The sequence below is a fragment of the Myotis daubentonii genome, chromosome 10 (genome assembly GCF_963259705.1).
Source record: "Myotis daubentonii chromosome 10, mMyoDau2.1, whole genome shotgun sequence".
Taxonomy (NCBI): Eukaryota; Metazoa; Chordata; class Mammalia; order Chiroptera; family Vespertilionidae; genus Myotis; species Myotis daubentonii.
In genome coordinates, this window is record NC_081849.1 from 74,625,914 (window position 1) to 74,642,483 (window position 16,570).

Below are 16,570 nucleotides of genomic sequence, written 5' to 3' on the forward strand. Positions count from 1 at the left end.
TCTGTTAAAAAAGAAAACTTTGCACATAAGAAAACTGTCCATATAAGACTGGAACCAGCCTTATTATTTTATATCTCAATTTTCACTCAAAACATTACTTAGTTTTGTTATTCATCTCCTTTGCTAGTCATCTTATTTATAAAAGATGGATCTGAAAAACTTTTGCAAATTTCTAAAAAATCCAATTTACCCTCAAAAGATCAATATTGCTTAGGATCCATTTAAAAGGCCTTGGAGCCCAACCGGCATGGCTCAGTGGTTGAGCGCCAATCTATGAATCAGGAGGTCACGGTTTGATTCCCGGTCAGGCACATTCCTGGGTTGCAGGCTCAATCCCCAAGTGGGGGATGTGCAGGAGGCAGCCAATCAATGATTCTCTCTCATCATTGATGTTTCAATCTTTCTCTCCTTCTTCCTTCCTCTATGAAATCAATACAAATATATTAAAAGACTTTGGAGTGTATCTTGATCAGAGGCATCATTACTGGAATAGTGACCAATTTAGACAGAAAATACTCATTCACATGTATACATGTTCTTTAAGTCTTCATCTATTCTGTTTGAGTCAATAAATGTGAAGCCTCTTTTTCAACCAAATCTCCTAAGAAAAACATGGAATAATTAGCATTTCTAATATTATTCAAGAGTGTCAATCAAATGGGACAAAGTGCAGCATCAATGGCTATTCAGACATGCCCATGAGAATTTGTTTAAATAAGTTGGTATAAAACTTTTTTAAAGGCCTTTTTCTCTTTTGGCCATAATAAAGATAAAAGGGTTTCTTCTTTAGATTCATAAGCATGCCTCTGTCATGCTTTTAATTTGATTGAATTTCTTTTGAATACATTTAACAATATTGGCTTAGGTGTATGTGGTCTCTGGATGCAGAAATAAGCATGACTACATGTATCCTAGGTTCTGATATCTGTACAAAAGTGGCACCACATTGCCTTTTTTTTCTCCACACAAAATGCAGGGAGAAAAACGAAACGCTTAAAATCAAGTGTGAAGAGGAATGTGAAAAATATGTGGATGTGTGTTTAAGAAATCAAACGAGAAGTACAAATACATTATCTGGAATATAATGTATTTAATAAAGGCTAGAAATCAAATGCCAGGAGCCTTTCCCCTTGTGCCTCATGGGTTAGAGGGGATTTGAGTTGTATCATAACTTGATACAACATAAGCACCAGTATAGACAGGGCTCCCCTTCCACACAGGTACCACAATAATGATGGTGATGATGATGAACATGGTCATAATGAGAGCTTACATTGTGAAACTCTTACTATCTGCAAGGCACTGTGCTGGAAGGGGGAAAAAAATCTCATTTAATCTTCACAACAATCCTTTGAGATAAGCATGGGAAATAGATCCATGCCCAGAGAGGGTAAAGAACTTGCTCAGGAGCTGGAGTTTGACCCAAGCCTGTCTGACTCCAGGGTACATGGTAGTAGCCATTATGCTCTACCGTTGTAATGCCTTCCTGAAAACATGCCCAGACATCAAACCTGCAGAAGTCTTTACAAGAATAAAATGTTGTAGGGACTTTGTATTCTGAGAAAGGTAAAAATAGTTTAGAAGTCCATCACTACATACTCTTGGGCGGTGTATTTCTGTCAATTCTCACGTGGTCTTTGTGTGCCTGTTCTTCAAAACTGAACCCCAAACCAACCGGTGTAAATCTACTGAACATTTGATTGAAGTTAAAGAGTTTTTAGTATACTTCGTGATTTACAGCTTTGTCATAAATAGTATCTGTATTTACATTTTCCACTAATTAAATGCAACTGATAAAGGCAAAATGCAATAAGATTCTAAAAAACTAGCACAAACATTGTCTTATAAAGATGGTGACGGTCAAATTGTACTGGCAGCTTGCTACTATGCAAAAAGTGGAAATGTTTCTTTGGCAGTTCATAAAGGAACACCCAAATTCACCTTAAATTATTGCCTCCTCTATGTCTAAAGAAAAAAGTGCCAAATATTTCACTACCCCATTCATTATTTAAAATTAGGCAGACACAGAATGTTAACAGGTGCATATGTGTGCTTATACTCACATACATACATGCACACACAAGTGCACCGGAAATTGATATGAAACAAAAACTATATAAGTTAAAATAACTTTTATTGGCTTCCTATCCATATAAGAATGGATCTAAAGTCCACAATCACTAAAAAGGCTTCAAGTCTTCCCAGGACACTCTAAAATCATCTTAACTACAGATGATTTTACAAACCCAAGTTATGCATCACACACACACACACACACACACACACACACACACACACACACAGAATGAAGCCATGGGGATTTTTCTTATTGAACCTGATTTTCAATGGGTGGGTTATTAGTAAGACTGGGTTGAAGAGAGAAAGAGGATTTTCAATTTATTTAAAACCTTTATAAAAATTATGTTATGTATTACTTGGGTAATCCAGAAAGCCATTAAATTAAACGAATAGACAAATATCAAGAATGTGAAAAAAGAAAATAAGCCTGAGGAATGAAATTCACTTTGTTTCCTAGAAGTTAGTTTTAACAACAGTCTTCTGCATGGCATTGCTTGGTGTCCTGTGGATAATCTGTGCTCTGTGCTAGTAGATCTCTGAGGAAAATGTTCTACTTAGACTAATAAAATGAGCATGGAAGACACAGTGGGATAAGTGTCTATAAAGAATCCATTATAGCCCAGCCAGCATGGCTCAGTGTTTGAGCGTCAACCTAGAAACCAGGAAGTTGCATTTTGATTCCTGGTCAGCCCAGGTTGTGGGATGGATCCCCAGTGGGAGACTTGCAGGAGGCAGCCGATCAACGATTCTCTCTCATCATTGATGTTTCTATCTCTCTCTCTCCCTTTCTCTTCCTCTCTGAAATCAATAAAAAATTTAAAAATCCATTATATATAAAAATGCCCTGTTCCATTAAAATAGTTAGAAATGTATAGAAAGGGGGAAAATTACCTTGGCTAAAGTTTGGAGGCAGCTGACAGGCCTCAGAAAAAACAATCTGCTTTACATCCTTTGTGATTTGAGAAGAAGAGATAGGGTAATTGAGGGAAAGAGATGAGAAAGCAGGAAGAGGAGGTGGGGGCCTAACAGGAGTGTGGGTAGTCCTGGTTGATTTGGTGTTCAACTTTGGTGTCACTGGAAAAAACGGAGAAATACATCTTAAATGCTCAGACTATCAAAGGCAGGGATAGGGTCAGATTAACAAGATTCATGAGACAAGTGTAGATGAAAGTTGAGTCTAGTTCCTGAAATTAGAAGAACTCAGAAAGTAGCTCATTAATGCAAAGCTAAAAAATTAGCCAGAACGGTATGCTTCCATGCCCAGTACTGACATTCAATCTCAGAACGTAGCATGGGGGGGGAGGAGAAGCAAGAGCCGTAGAAGACAATGCTTTCACACTGGAGTTAACCCAGTGGCCCTACAGGACAGAGCAGTGAAGCTGGGAAAATAGGAAGTTGGATTTACAATACATATTTGCTCCAGGAGGTAATATACTAAGTTCACTAGGGTTTAATCAATATTTACTCTTTTTAATAGTTACATTTATATGTAAAAGGTGACAATAACTGGTTGTAGCCTTGTCCTATATCTCCATCGCTAGCACACAAGAATGGTCCACTCATTGTGACGGCTCAATTGAGCCACCTGTCAGCTGCAGCTGGAACTGTAGATATAGCAACACTGAAGACATTTTTCTAAAGGGTTTACCATCTGTCCTATAAAAGGACATAAAAGGCCACACCTTGATTTTATGGGTGGAATCTCATTCTAGCTGGATCTGCAAGCTGGGAGTTCACTGGACCCTGGGTCCATAAGAGCTGGGAAGACTAAGCGATTATTTCTGAGACCACTTGTTCTCCTCGAGTGTGGACCTGTGGGACCCTGTGTGTGGGGTAGTGAGAGTCTCTACTCCAGTGTTGGAAGGCTGAGACTCTAACCTCAGCTCTCCCACATTCTAACTGGGTGACAGGCAGGCATTCCATCTCTCATTACATGTCACTGGCATACTGTATAAGTGGGCAATAACTGCCCACTTCATAGGATTGTTGTAAGGACTGAATGAGAAAAGCCATGAAAACCATTCGCCTGAAATAGATTAAAGCTGATTAAATGCGAATGCTGTTGTTACTGCTAGTATTCTAGCTGTAAATGGACAGAATATCTACTTGAGCTTTTAGTATTTTGAAATTAAAAGTTATCAATAATAACAAACATCTTGTAATACTGTCAATTGATATTTTTCATTTAAGTATAATACAGTATTTTCCTAGAACTTTGTACACAAATGGATATGAAAATACAAAGAACAGAATAACAGAAAATTTTTGTCTTTATATATTATGAATCTAGCACATAAATACTTAAAAAATGTAGTTTGGTAAATTATTACCTTTGGTTTCTCTCTCTCTTTTTTAGAATTCACTCTTGATTGTATACTTTCTAAATTATAAGAAGTGACTTTAAAATCATAATGCTTGGGTAATTAAAGACACAGAAATACATGTTGCCTATAGATTCTACAGGAAATGCAACATTTCCTTAAGAATGCATGAAATGACTGAACATAACATATATGAATCACAAAATGAACACATACCACACAGCCCTTCTTTAAATTTAAGCAGGGATTGTTTCCCATCTTGTGAACAAATATGAATATTTTTGACTCTTATATGAACATTTTTATTTATTTTAGAGACTTTAATATTACTTATGTGTTTTGATAATGTTCAAATAACTAAAACATATACAGGCAGTTAAATATAATTATAATGAAATATATAAATTGAACAATTTCTTGTTCTATACAAATTTAACAATATTTGCATCACTTGTCTAACCAAACTGCAAGGTTCTGCAGGGCTATAGTCCATTTTGACAGGAAAAATGTGACTTTATCAATGAGTTATTTCAGCTTCAAAAGCATTTCAAAAATTCCATTCTAACTCCGCGGGACAGTTTATTTATGTAAATGATGTGAAAAACTGAGTTACCTAAATAACGAAAGTTAAGAATCATATTTAGCTCTGCTTTTGGAAATAATGTCATTAAAAGATGATTTGCTCAATTCTGTAATTGATTTCATATAAAGAGCCAAAGACAATTAAAAGCCCAACTCCCAACCCAACAGGACCCCACCAAGACATTCACAGTCCTATCCATAGCAGCACCACTTGCCCCCATCTCCAGCGGGAGTGCCCGGTGGCTGCACCTCTGAGCATGCGCAGAACTGGCGTGGTGTGCACCTCACCTGGGCCTGTCTCAAACACATCCTCTGAACTCACAAAACCAGAGTCCCCCTCAGCACCAACTCGAACTTTGTATGCTGTTCCTGGCATTAGACCCTTTAACCCAAAGAAGCTCCGAGAACCATTTACAATTTCTTTCCTCCATTCTTCTTTGCCTATGGAAATTTTGCAAAAACAACAAATTATAATATTTTTAAGGGACCAGAAGTCACTTAAATGCTTCAAGAAAGGAAAATTCTTTATAAGTAAAAGACAAAATGTAGGATGTTTATGTATATCATTTTAGGTCAAGTCAAATAAACCAATTAAAATGAAGAACTACATGAAAATTCATGTTCAGGTTGCAAGACTGCATAGGTGCCCATTGTTTTAAATCTTCTTTTTAATACAAAGGAGGCTTCTTCACCTACACCTTGTCTTAAAACACTACTGACTTTTTCTACTAATGTGTACACAAAGAACTGTTACATATTACATAGTTTAAATGAGCATTGGGAAGACTTGCTTTTAAGATTAACAAGATGAATCTTTTAGTAAACATAAATGCCTTCAAATTTATCCAAATTATAAATTCAACTTTTCCCACACATTAATTTTCCTAAAGGACTAAATATTTATTTGCCTGATTAAGACTTAAACAGAAAGTTGGACTACGTTCAACATTTCATAAAAACATTCCACGGCCACCCAGCTTATTATGTGCGGAGCACACTGCATTAGGAGAGGACAAGGGGTTTTCATAAACTGCTGAACATTAGAGCTGCCCCATCTCCTGGGAGAAGTGGCCAGGATGTATGTAGGGAGCCTGATTCAGGAATATATTAACATTGAAATACAAGTGGTAATTTTCTTCAGTCTCTGATAAATTTCTGTTGAGTAGTGTATGCAAAATGACTACTTAAAGTCTGCTTGATTTCTGCTACTTCAAGGTCCATTTTGAACAAACTTTTCCTCTTTTCTACTGTACTTACATATATAATAATTCATTATTACCCTTGTTTACATGTTGTGGGTATAGAACAGTTTTAAGTACCATGATATGAAAATAACATATGCAATGGAACTTACACCCCTCGTTTTAAATAACAGGAACAAGGCAGATTTTTTGTTATGCGTAACATACATAGGTTAATGGTTCACTACAATGTTTTTTAGATAAATCTGATTCATTTACTTGGATCAAGTTATTTTTCAAGATGATCCATAGTAAATCCTTTAAAATGTTCTTAATCTCTTTAAATGTATCCCCCAAATTAAAAACCGGGTAATGAAGTTGTTTCTTACTGCCGACTACACCATATTCAACATAAAAGTTGACATGCTCTGGTCCCTCATATTCCCAACTGATATTGGCATAGGTCTCAGCAGCTGCGACAGTAAGTTTGCTGATCCTGGGATTTACTGCTTGAAATAAATATACAATAGAAAAATAAAACAGACAGACAATCAAATTGCAACACCATACACACAAATATAAATAATTCTAAGTACTCTGAAACTGTGCAAATAAAACTGAATTAGGATTTACTGCTGACATTTAGGGTTCACGCATACTTCACTTTTATTACAGACAGGTTTTTCATTTTTTAAACTACAGCCTTAGGAAATAAGTCAATAATTAGAAATAGTGATTAATGCACAAGGTTAAAAATCTATGAGTTCTATTATACGGGTTCTGCATAATGTGAACTGTTGTCCATTAGATACAGTCCCAGGAAACACCATAGCCTTCGTTTACTGATATATGACGATGCTGGGGGCAGAGGTCACAGACTGCAAATACTAGGTGGCTACTTCCAATTCTGTTTATCATGTCGGTGTGGGTCTTTAAAGAATTTGTGTTGGGGTGAGAAAGGATGCTCCTCACAGTAGTAGCTTTTGACCTCATTTGAGTCAGAAACGTCTTTAAGTTCAGGGACTCAGGTGAGGAACACCTGCTGGGAGGTGTTGGAGGGGTGGGTACTCTGGAAGAACAGCTGCAGAAAGAGTCACCAAATGTGCTTTTATCTAAAGTTAAGAAAGAAGAAATAAAAGAACTGTTTCACTTGACACATCCCAGAGAGCAAGACAATCTTACCTTCTAAGTGCTTATTACCTATCCTGTTCTGAAAAATCATGCTGCAACCTACGTAGCATCTTAAAACACCAAATTATGGAGGTTACTTGCTACGAGTAAAGATGGCACCTATAGTTATTAAAAGATGTTATTTGGGCATCTGAAGCTGACAATTATATCAGCTTTACTGCAAGTGCCTAAACTTAACATATTTACAGATATATTAACTTGGGTAGTTAAAACTGACAAGACCAGTTTATTATCCCAGAGAAAAAAATCCTAGGATAGGAAATCAGAAGGGTTACTCAGACTCTAAAATTAAATTCCAAATTATGTTATCTAATTTAGAAGCTAAAGACCTCTTCTAAATCTAAAATGTGATGAAATTGCACTTCTTAGATCTAAAAGAGAAGTATATTAAGAAATTAAATAATGCACTTGACTTCTGAGATAGAGTTCACCATCACACGTATATTGTGTGCCCCTTCGTGCTAAGGGTGGGAAACAGCAGAGAGAGAAAAATTGATTATTGAATTGTGTGGGCCTAATTGATTTTGCACCTGAAGAAATAGATAACGATAGGAATATGATCAATAAACAGAGACTGTGAATATGAACATGTGTGTAAAACATCAGTGGCAAGGAACCCAGGCAAAACATTAACTTTCTTTAAACATTTTTGGGATCATGGAACTGAGGAACTTAATCTGCTGTAATTATGGAAAATGTTGAAGGCAGAACCATAGTGAAACATTCCTAACAGAAGAACATTTCACTTATTCTTAAAGACACCCAGAGAAGATATTGCGATTTTCTGAGGTTGTCTGTTTGGCCACTTTTGTCAGAGAATTCTAACTCTCCTGGCTTTGACTCCTCACTCATCCACCTTCTTACTGAACACTCACTCACTGAGCACCTATGATATGTCGGGCATTGTCTCCTGGGACGTGCTAGTGTCCTCTCTGAGCTGGGCTTTCTCAGGAGTCCACTCTAGTCTCTCTTCCTACTGTGTCTTTGTACATTTTAGCTTCTAAACTGCAAGTCCAATCCTGACATTTCTGTTTAGAATGTGGAGATGACTGACCTCTATTGATAGGTAAACACAAATTCCTTAGCCAGGCAAGCATGGCCGTTAATCATCTGTCATCACCTACCTCCTCAGTCACACCTCAGGGTCTTTCCCAGGCACTCTACATTTGGGCCAAACTGGACTTTTGGGTATAACCCAAATGTCCTGTAGGCTTTTAAACCCATGCCTTTGCTTATTGCCTTACCAATAATTTATACATCCCCCCCCCCCCGCTTTGACTCATTTGCCAAAATTCTGTATTTGTCTCAAGGCCAAATTTGTTATTACTTTCTTTGTGAAGTTTTTCACACGTATATTGTTTGGCAAAATAAATGGTTCACTCCTCTATGTTCATATACAATTTTGTTCAAATAACTAGTTTAGCATCTATGTTTACTCTTTTTCGTATGTTGGTCTTAACTGGCTGTGTTTTACCATCTAGATATACAGTGTCTTATAAAAGGCTATTGCACTTTACCTGCCAGGTTGACGTTAGATGTTGAAATTGATTGAACCCTCTATATCAGTGGTTTTCAACCCTGGCTGCACATTAGAATCACCTGGGAATCTTTGCAAAATTCTGACTTCTGGGCCTCATCCTTTGGAAATTCTGTTTCTTTGTTATGGGGTGGGGCCACAACATTAGTAACAAAGAAACAGAATTTCCGGAGGATGAGGCCCAGAAATCAGGATTTTAAAAAGATTCCCAGGTGATTCTAATGGGCAGCCAAGGTTGAGAACCACTGCTCTATATAGTTTTTTGTTGTTGTTCAGGTGAAATAAAACTGTAAACTTTAAACTTGATTTTAATTTACTGGTTCCTTAGGTTTTCCTGTGTCTTGACCTAATTGGTAGCAGTGGGACCAACTCTGATGTAATTATATAGTGAGAGTCTGACCACAGAGAGGATGTCACCAGCTCCTCAGTGTCCTCCTCTTAATTAATTGTCAGCTGCTAATTAGGTCAAGAACCAGGTTCAGTTTCTGACTTGCCAATTAGTTTCTTCCTATTCCTGTGCCCTAAATAGTCACTTAGCAACCATGTTCTGAAGACTGGTCCCAAGGGTGAGAAAGTAAAAGCTATCATAGGCAGTGTCCATCCATCAGCAATACTGAGACCTTAACTTAAATTCATTATCTGCGTGCTTCGGTTCATTTTTACAGTTGCCTTCACAGGTCTATTTCCTAGAGTACCAGACACAAAACTACAAGGTGTCTCCCAAGAATGTATACAAACTTTGGCTGCCATTATTAATTCCAATGGGTTAAGTCTGAAAAGAAAGAAATGTCCATTGAGCTATCATCAGCTGTTAGTGTGTATACTAGTACATTTTTTGGGGGACACCCTGTATTTAAAAGGACACAGAAATTGAACAAATGCATCCAAACAACTACAATTCTTACAGAGATATTGAAAACAAAAGAAGGACATGGATCAAAATAAGTTACTCCTGGAGATCTCAGGAGTATTTTCACGATCAAATTGAGGAGAGTGGTAAGGAAAAGGGAAAGTAGGCATAATACAGGTAAATTAATTATCCTGGCTTCTTCCTGGCTTAAGTAATTATATATGTGTAAGCGTGGGTTTCATCAACATCGCTTAAAATCTTCCAGAAAACTAAAACATTAAACTTAGATGCATCGCTTTTCCCCTCTTCCACCAGAAGTAGTTAAAATCATTAGAGGCTGGTGCTGCTATAGCTGAGTCTATCACACATGTTTTTCCTCAATGATTTATCTCTTCTTTATTATCTTTCATGCTGCTTTAAATTAAAATATAAAAGATACATAAAAGTATTAAAATTTCGAGAGGACTGTGGGACACTTTCATTCTCCTCTCTCAGGGAGTATCTAAACCCCACCTGGAGAAGAAAAACAGAGAAGATAAAATTTATTTTTAGATTGAAATAAAGAAATATTTTTTAAGGGAGGGAAATCCAGGATAGCAATTTCTTTTTGATCAGCTTAAATTCTTATCAGTAAAATGTCATCATTTTATGCAAGCAATGTTTAATTACTGGTGCACTATTAAAAGAAACAATATAGACAATGAGGACAGATTTAACTTTCTCTTAAATTTTAAATTCTATTTCTCTTCTTATATGAGATCCATCAGATTTCAACACTGGGGACTTCAAGAACCTTCTGACACTCCATTTTTACTTATCTCTATAATCATAAGCAATTCGCAATTCAACTGAGTAACATTAAATGATAAACCCTAAACTATCTTAATATTTATTTTAGTTAGTTTTAATTCATTAAAATAAGCAGGTGATGTATTTTTTTCCCAGTGGATTGCATGTCCTATTCTAACATGACAATTCCATGGAAAACTCAGATTCACTTCACAGGCAGCCCCGTGGCAACACAATTATTCTGCTCTTAACTCCAGGCATCCTTTGCACAGGGAGCGAGGCCAGGTTTTCTCTGGACTGCTTCAATGAGGTTATGAGGGGACCTGGCAGTAAATGACTGTAAAACTACCGAGGATTTTAATTGCTATCTAATTGTCCCAGGAAAGAAGAATACATATAAAAGAGAGGTTTACATCTTTTTACAATATTTTGGAAATTTTGAAGTTTTACAACTTTGTTCAAGTCTAAAAATACATGGGTAACATATCAAGATTAGCAAAAATGGCTACGGTTCTTACTCAATCACCCTAAAATCTATCTAATCTACATTTTATAATTTACCAAGACTCTGACTATAAGCAGATTTCTAAGAAAACGGAAGATGTGTATCAGACCTAAGCTCACAAGATTTGAATAATTTGGGACAAAGCACTGATTTCTCTCGGTCTTTTTTTTCATTTCTATTTGTACTCATTCAGTCTATTAAAGCCCAAGAAAACCCCTGGCCCCAGGTTCTCCCCAAGAAAACATGTCCAAGGCTAACAGACCCACCACAGCCAAGGGTGAAAGACTGGGGATCTTTGGGACTGCCTCATGTGGAAGACATACTACAACATATTCAAGCACCATTCTCCCAACCAATCTTTCTCACCCAGAGTGCTGTGCAAGATAAAGAACAAAAGTAATCCATTGTGATGATTGACTATTTATTACCCAGGAGGAGGAGACTTGAGCAGTTTGGTGACGACAGGATGGAGTAACACAACTGAGTAGAGCATGCAGGCAGACGGAAAGACTTGCTTCTTGGGGATCCTGGTGGGCAGACTTCTAGTCCCAGGATAAATAGAGGGTATTGACCACTAAGCCAAAAGTTCAAATGGACAGTGTAGTGTAATGCAGCAAAGTGTACACTGTGTCTATGAGGGGTCTAGCTAAATCAGAATGGAAAACTGTTGATCTGATTTCTCACAGTCTATTTTCATCACATGACTAATATTTCTTTAATACGTGGCGTGGCCATAGACAGGACCTGTGACAAATCCACAGTTTTGGTCCTGTCTGATCCAGCCACAATCATATCATTAAAAGGTAAGATTAAGATTTGCACCAGGGATAAGACTTGAGAGAAGTCTTAGAAAAATGTAATGTGTGGCTTTCTGTTTGTATAAAGACTAAATATTAATGTTAAAGCCAAGATCTGCCAAGATCTTCTCTTTCTTTTGTTGTTTCAAAGCTTATTTTATTTTCTCTTTTAACCCATGCTGCACTTCCCCATGTTTAACATTGCAAATTTCACACATGTATAAAGTCATGCAGATGAATTATTTTACCTTTGCCTGCACCTACATCAGGTGGAAGAATACCAGCTTTAATGAAGGGAAACAGAAATAGGACACTATATAGTTAAATGTAACACACCCATGAGCATGTAAAGCTATATAAAAACACTTATTACAATGCTAAAGCATGCAAGAAGAGTGAAGTGCACCATATCAGGTTCAGGGGACAAAGACATATTTGTGTCCCCAAACTTACGCAGTATTCAAATCCACATTTAAGGTACATTATTCATGCTTGCCTATTCTATAAGAAGGCTTAGGATATCTCAAACCAATTTTGGAGTAGCATTGTCAATGTCTTATGCTATGGAAGATAATCAAATCAATAATCCTTAAGCAATTCTACAATTTAGAGACATGCAAAAAAGAGGAAATCTTTTATAATATTTTTATTGAATCTAAAGGTTTTCAAAATAATTTTAAAAAAATATGAAAGTATTAATTTCATTTCTAGATACTTTAAGGGAGCTACTTTGCTTTCTCTGTACCAGAGGGCTACCAAGGTACAGAGTCCCACGCTCGTTTGATAAACGCACTATTTAATTTCATCGCTAGAAAACCTAAATCAATATGTGGACTAGTAAACCACTTCCTGGTGAACCAAGACTAGAACCTGAATTACTTATATTTACTGGAGTATATGTATGCATGTCTGTGTGTGCATATATATTTGTATTACATACATGTGTACGTGTATGTGTATGCATATATGTAAAGTTGTAGAAAGGAAAAAACAGTGCCTTGAACTTCAAATTCAAGTGTTGCAAAATATTGTAATTTCCCACTCTCGCCTCGATATATTAATATAAGTTTGAAATTTTCACATGGACTTGGAAAACAAATATCAAGTAATATTCTAATAAGAATTAAATAATTGATTTTATAATAATAATTGATCTGGATGAGAAATTACACATAAGTGTTTACATTAATTGGGTAAGATGAATACTCCATGGTCAGAAGAAAAGAGAAAGTACACATTGAAGTAAAGGAGCTTTGTTTCACAATACTTCTAGTTTTATGGATTTTATACATACCCATCTTACCTTCATCCACTGTTGTTACTGCTTCCTCTGTGATTTGGCTTCCTGATCCTGCTGATGTTTGTGCATAGAAATAAAACTTATACCGAGTGCTGAAATTTAAATTTTTTAAAGTCCAACGTGTCTTGTTGGCAGGAATTTTCAAATCTACCAGTGGGCCTAATTCATGGGTGAGGTTAACTGTCAAGAAGAAAAAAGAGCATTTCCCATTAATTGTTATAGCAATACTATTATAAATAAATGTGTCCACCAAAAATGTCAAGTTTGGATTACGCTGACTTTTTTTTGCCTGGCATAACTGATAACCTCTTACAGTTCCTATAATATGGCATAAGAGGGGGAAATAGAGTCTCTACTGGCTCCTAAGCTAAGGGAATTTTATAGTTGAATCACGACAGCATTTCTCATCTCAGGGATTTGGCAGGTGGAGTCATGTTTTGTTAAATAATCCCAAACCTCATGTTCAGAGGTCTTGTGCCAAATGAATGAGGGTTACTATTTTCTAGTTACAGATAATGTCTAATGATAGCACCTACCTAAACCTCATGCTCAAAGGTCTGTATTAATCTACAGAATACTTAATTTTCAATACCATATATGTAATTTTTCTTTTAAAAAGTATGATTTGAAGTTCCTTTTGGAATAACACTTGAAGGTATATGTACATATTCTACAGCTATAAAGAATAACCAGTTGGTATTTTAAGATAACAGTTTCCTTTTTCCTTTTTTAATGATATTTTCCATTTTCCCTTCTCCCAATAACTTACTTGGCTGGTATTTTAAGGTGTACTCAGTCAAAATGCCATTCGGATGGCTTGGCGGATCCCATTCCAAAGTGAGAGAGTCTAGCGTTGGGTTAACAATCTTCAAGGAGGACGGGGCACTGGGAACTTATAATGAGAACACAGTCAACATAAGGGTTTTTCAATGTTTCAAAATGTATTAAAATGACATATTTCACCATGTTCACACAATCATTAAGGGGTTTTTGTTTGTTTGTTTGTTTGTTTGTTTGTTTTAACACATTCTTGTTCCTGATTCAGCTGGAAATACATTGATAGAAACCTGTGACAGGTACCCATTTACCCATTCTCTTTCTCTTTTTTTCCTCACCATTTCCATTTAGATTAATGAAAACCATTCTCTCAAAATACAGACTTTGCCTTTATATGGATTGAAACCAAAAAATTTAAAAAAGACAATAAATTTAATAAAAATTTAAAAAGATACTGTACTTATTTGTTTAATGAATGATGTTTTAATAAAAGCAAACTAGTGGCCCTGGCTGGCTAACTCAGTTGGTTAGGGTGTTGTCCTGATACCCCCCAAGGTTGTGGGTTTGACACCTGTGGGTTTGACGCCTGGTCAGGGCACATACAAGAAGCCACCAATGAATGCATAAATGGAACAACAAAGCAATAGGTCTCTCTCTCCCAGCCCCGCCCCCCCCCCCAATAAAAAAATAAAATAAAAAGGAGTATTTTCTAAGTTAATAAGCCAGTCAGAGAAAGACAAATATCACATGATCTCACTTACGTGTGGAATCTAATGAACAAAATAAACTGACAAACAAAATAGGTTCAGAGACACAAGAGCATAGAACAGACGGACAGATTTCGGAGGGAAGAGGGGTGGGGATGACAGGAAGAGATTAACCAAAGAACATATAGATAGACATATATGCATAGCCCATGGACACAGACAATAGAGTGGGACAGGTCTGGGGTGGAGTGGGGGCTGGGTGGAAGGGGGTAAAGAAGGGGAAATGGGGACATCTGTAATACTGGCAACAATAAAAAAGAACTCACTTTAGCGTTTGTATAATGAAAGTCTACTGGAACTTAAAAAATAAAATGAAAATAAGAGCAAACTAGTGACTAAGTGAAACTATTCTGACCGGGGCTCTGAGCAGACGCAGCTGTGTGTTGGGCTATTAAGGGCTGTTTTCCCCAACAAACCAGGTGTCTCCAAACAACCTGCCTGCTGGGCTCCTGGCATGAGCCAGCCTGCCCAGGCGCAGAGCAGGTCTCATCCGGAAGCTGACAGACGCCCAGGATCTCGTGGCACGGACAAAAGCCCCACTGCTGGCAAACCCTGGCTCTGGGGCAGGCCTGCAGGTGTCAGGTTCTCTGCGGCAGAGGTCGGCAAATGGCCAGAGGAGACATGCCCAGGCTTCTTTTATGGCTCCTTCAAGAGGATGATGGATGGTGGCAGCCCTCCCTCCTGATCATGACCTCCTCTACCCGACCTACCACATTCCCTAGACCGGTGGTCGGCAAACTCATTAGTCAACAGAGCCAAATATCAACAGTACGATTGAAATTTCTTTTGAGAGCCAATTTTTTTAAACTTAAACTATATAGGTAGGTACATTGTTATTAACTTAATTAGGGTACTCCTAAGCTGGCCTTTGCTAAAAACGTCCTCAATCTAAAGGGTCGACCTCAGCGAACATACCCCCCACTTCTTCTAATGCCACTTCTTCAAAATAGACTCGCCCAGGCCGAAAACCAACTTCTGCGCATGGGCCACGAAGTTTCAATCACATTGTACGTGTGCGCCCGCACGCGGTATTTTGTGGAAGAGCCACACTCAAGGGGCCAAAAAGCCACATGTGGCTCGTGAGCCGCGGTTTGCCGACCACTGCCCTAGAGCAGACCCACTGATGGCACCACTGTTCTGCCTGTCACTCTAGCCAGAAACCAGGGAGCCATCCTGAATTACCCCCTCTGCCTCATTCCCACCATCTCCTAGGAGACTAAATCCCATGAATTCCACCTCGTTCCCTCCTCTGCTCTCTGCCACCACCCCATTTCAGTGCCTCTGTGGCCTTTGCCTGTGTCTACAACACATCTGGCTCATAGTTCTATGTAAGGCGCGGCTATAGGGTTAAGCTTTGGACTGACATGTTGGCAAAGCCACAAACAAGTCCCAGCTTAGAGGGCACAGTCCTCTTAGCATAATTAGGTTTGACCTTATGACACTCCCTAGATCCTTCCTAGGTAGCTAATGGGCTGTGGGAGGTGCAGCAAGTGCTGCCAAAACAAGTGAAACTCACAAGAACACTGTAACTATGATAACCACTACCTTGTTTACCTCTGGCTATAAAATAAAGGCTCAGCTCGCCTCTGGATATCTCTCTGTGGCCTCAGCCAGGCACAGGAAGACCCATCTAGACCCCGCTTATTCTGTCTGTCATTTCTTCATCCTTTCGCCGCCCTCACTCAGGCTTTCGAACCCTTGGCCGAGCTGGCCCGGCACAGTTCTAAGTTTCCCCCAAACCAATGAGTGGTTCCTAACTCTGGAAGATCACTGACCCCTTTGAGAATCTGATGACAGCCCTAAATACTCCCTAGAAAAATACACACCTTTTTCCATGATACTGGTATTCATTGATTCCCTATGAGACACTACAGTCCCCAGGTTAAGAGCCTCC

At 37.9% G+C, this 16,570-nt stretch overlaps 1 protein-coding gene across 34 annotated transcripts in view; it reads right to left on the reverse strand.

Annotated features, from left to right (window-relative positions):
- NRCAM (neuronal cell adhesion molecule) overlaps positions 1-16,570 on the reverse strand; it is a 246,870-nt gene that overhangs the window by 7,122 nt on the left and 223,178 nt on the right. For 8 of the 34 annotated variants that reach the window (XM_059712821.1, XM_059712829.1, XM_059712826.1 and 5 more), the window contains 5 exons: positions 13,902-14,024; positions 13,127-13,312; positions 12,081-12,116; positions 6,553-6,672; positions 5,271-5,423 (listed from right to left, as the gene is read on the reverse strand). In XM_059712821.1, coding sequence (XP_059568804.1) covers positions 5,271-5,423; positions 6,553-6,672; positions 12,081-12,116; positions 13,127-13,312; positions 13,902-14,024 — 618 coding nt within the window. The remainder of the gene's footprint in view (positions 1-5,270; positions 5,424-6,552; positions 6,673-12,080; positions 12,117-13,126; positions 13,313-13,901; positions 14,025-16,570) is intronic. The other 26 variants (XM_059655684.1, XM_059655680.1, XM_059655681.1 and 23 more) reach the window with 13 other exon arrangements.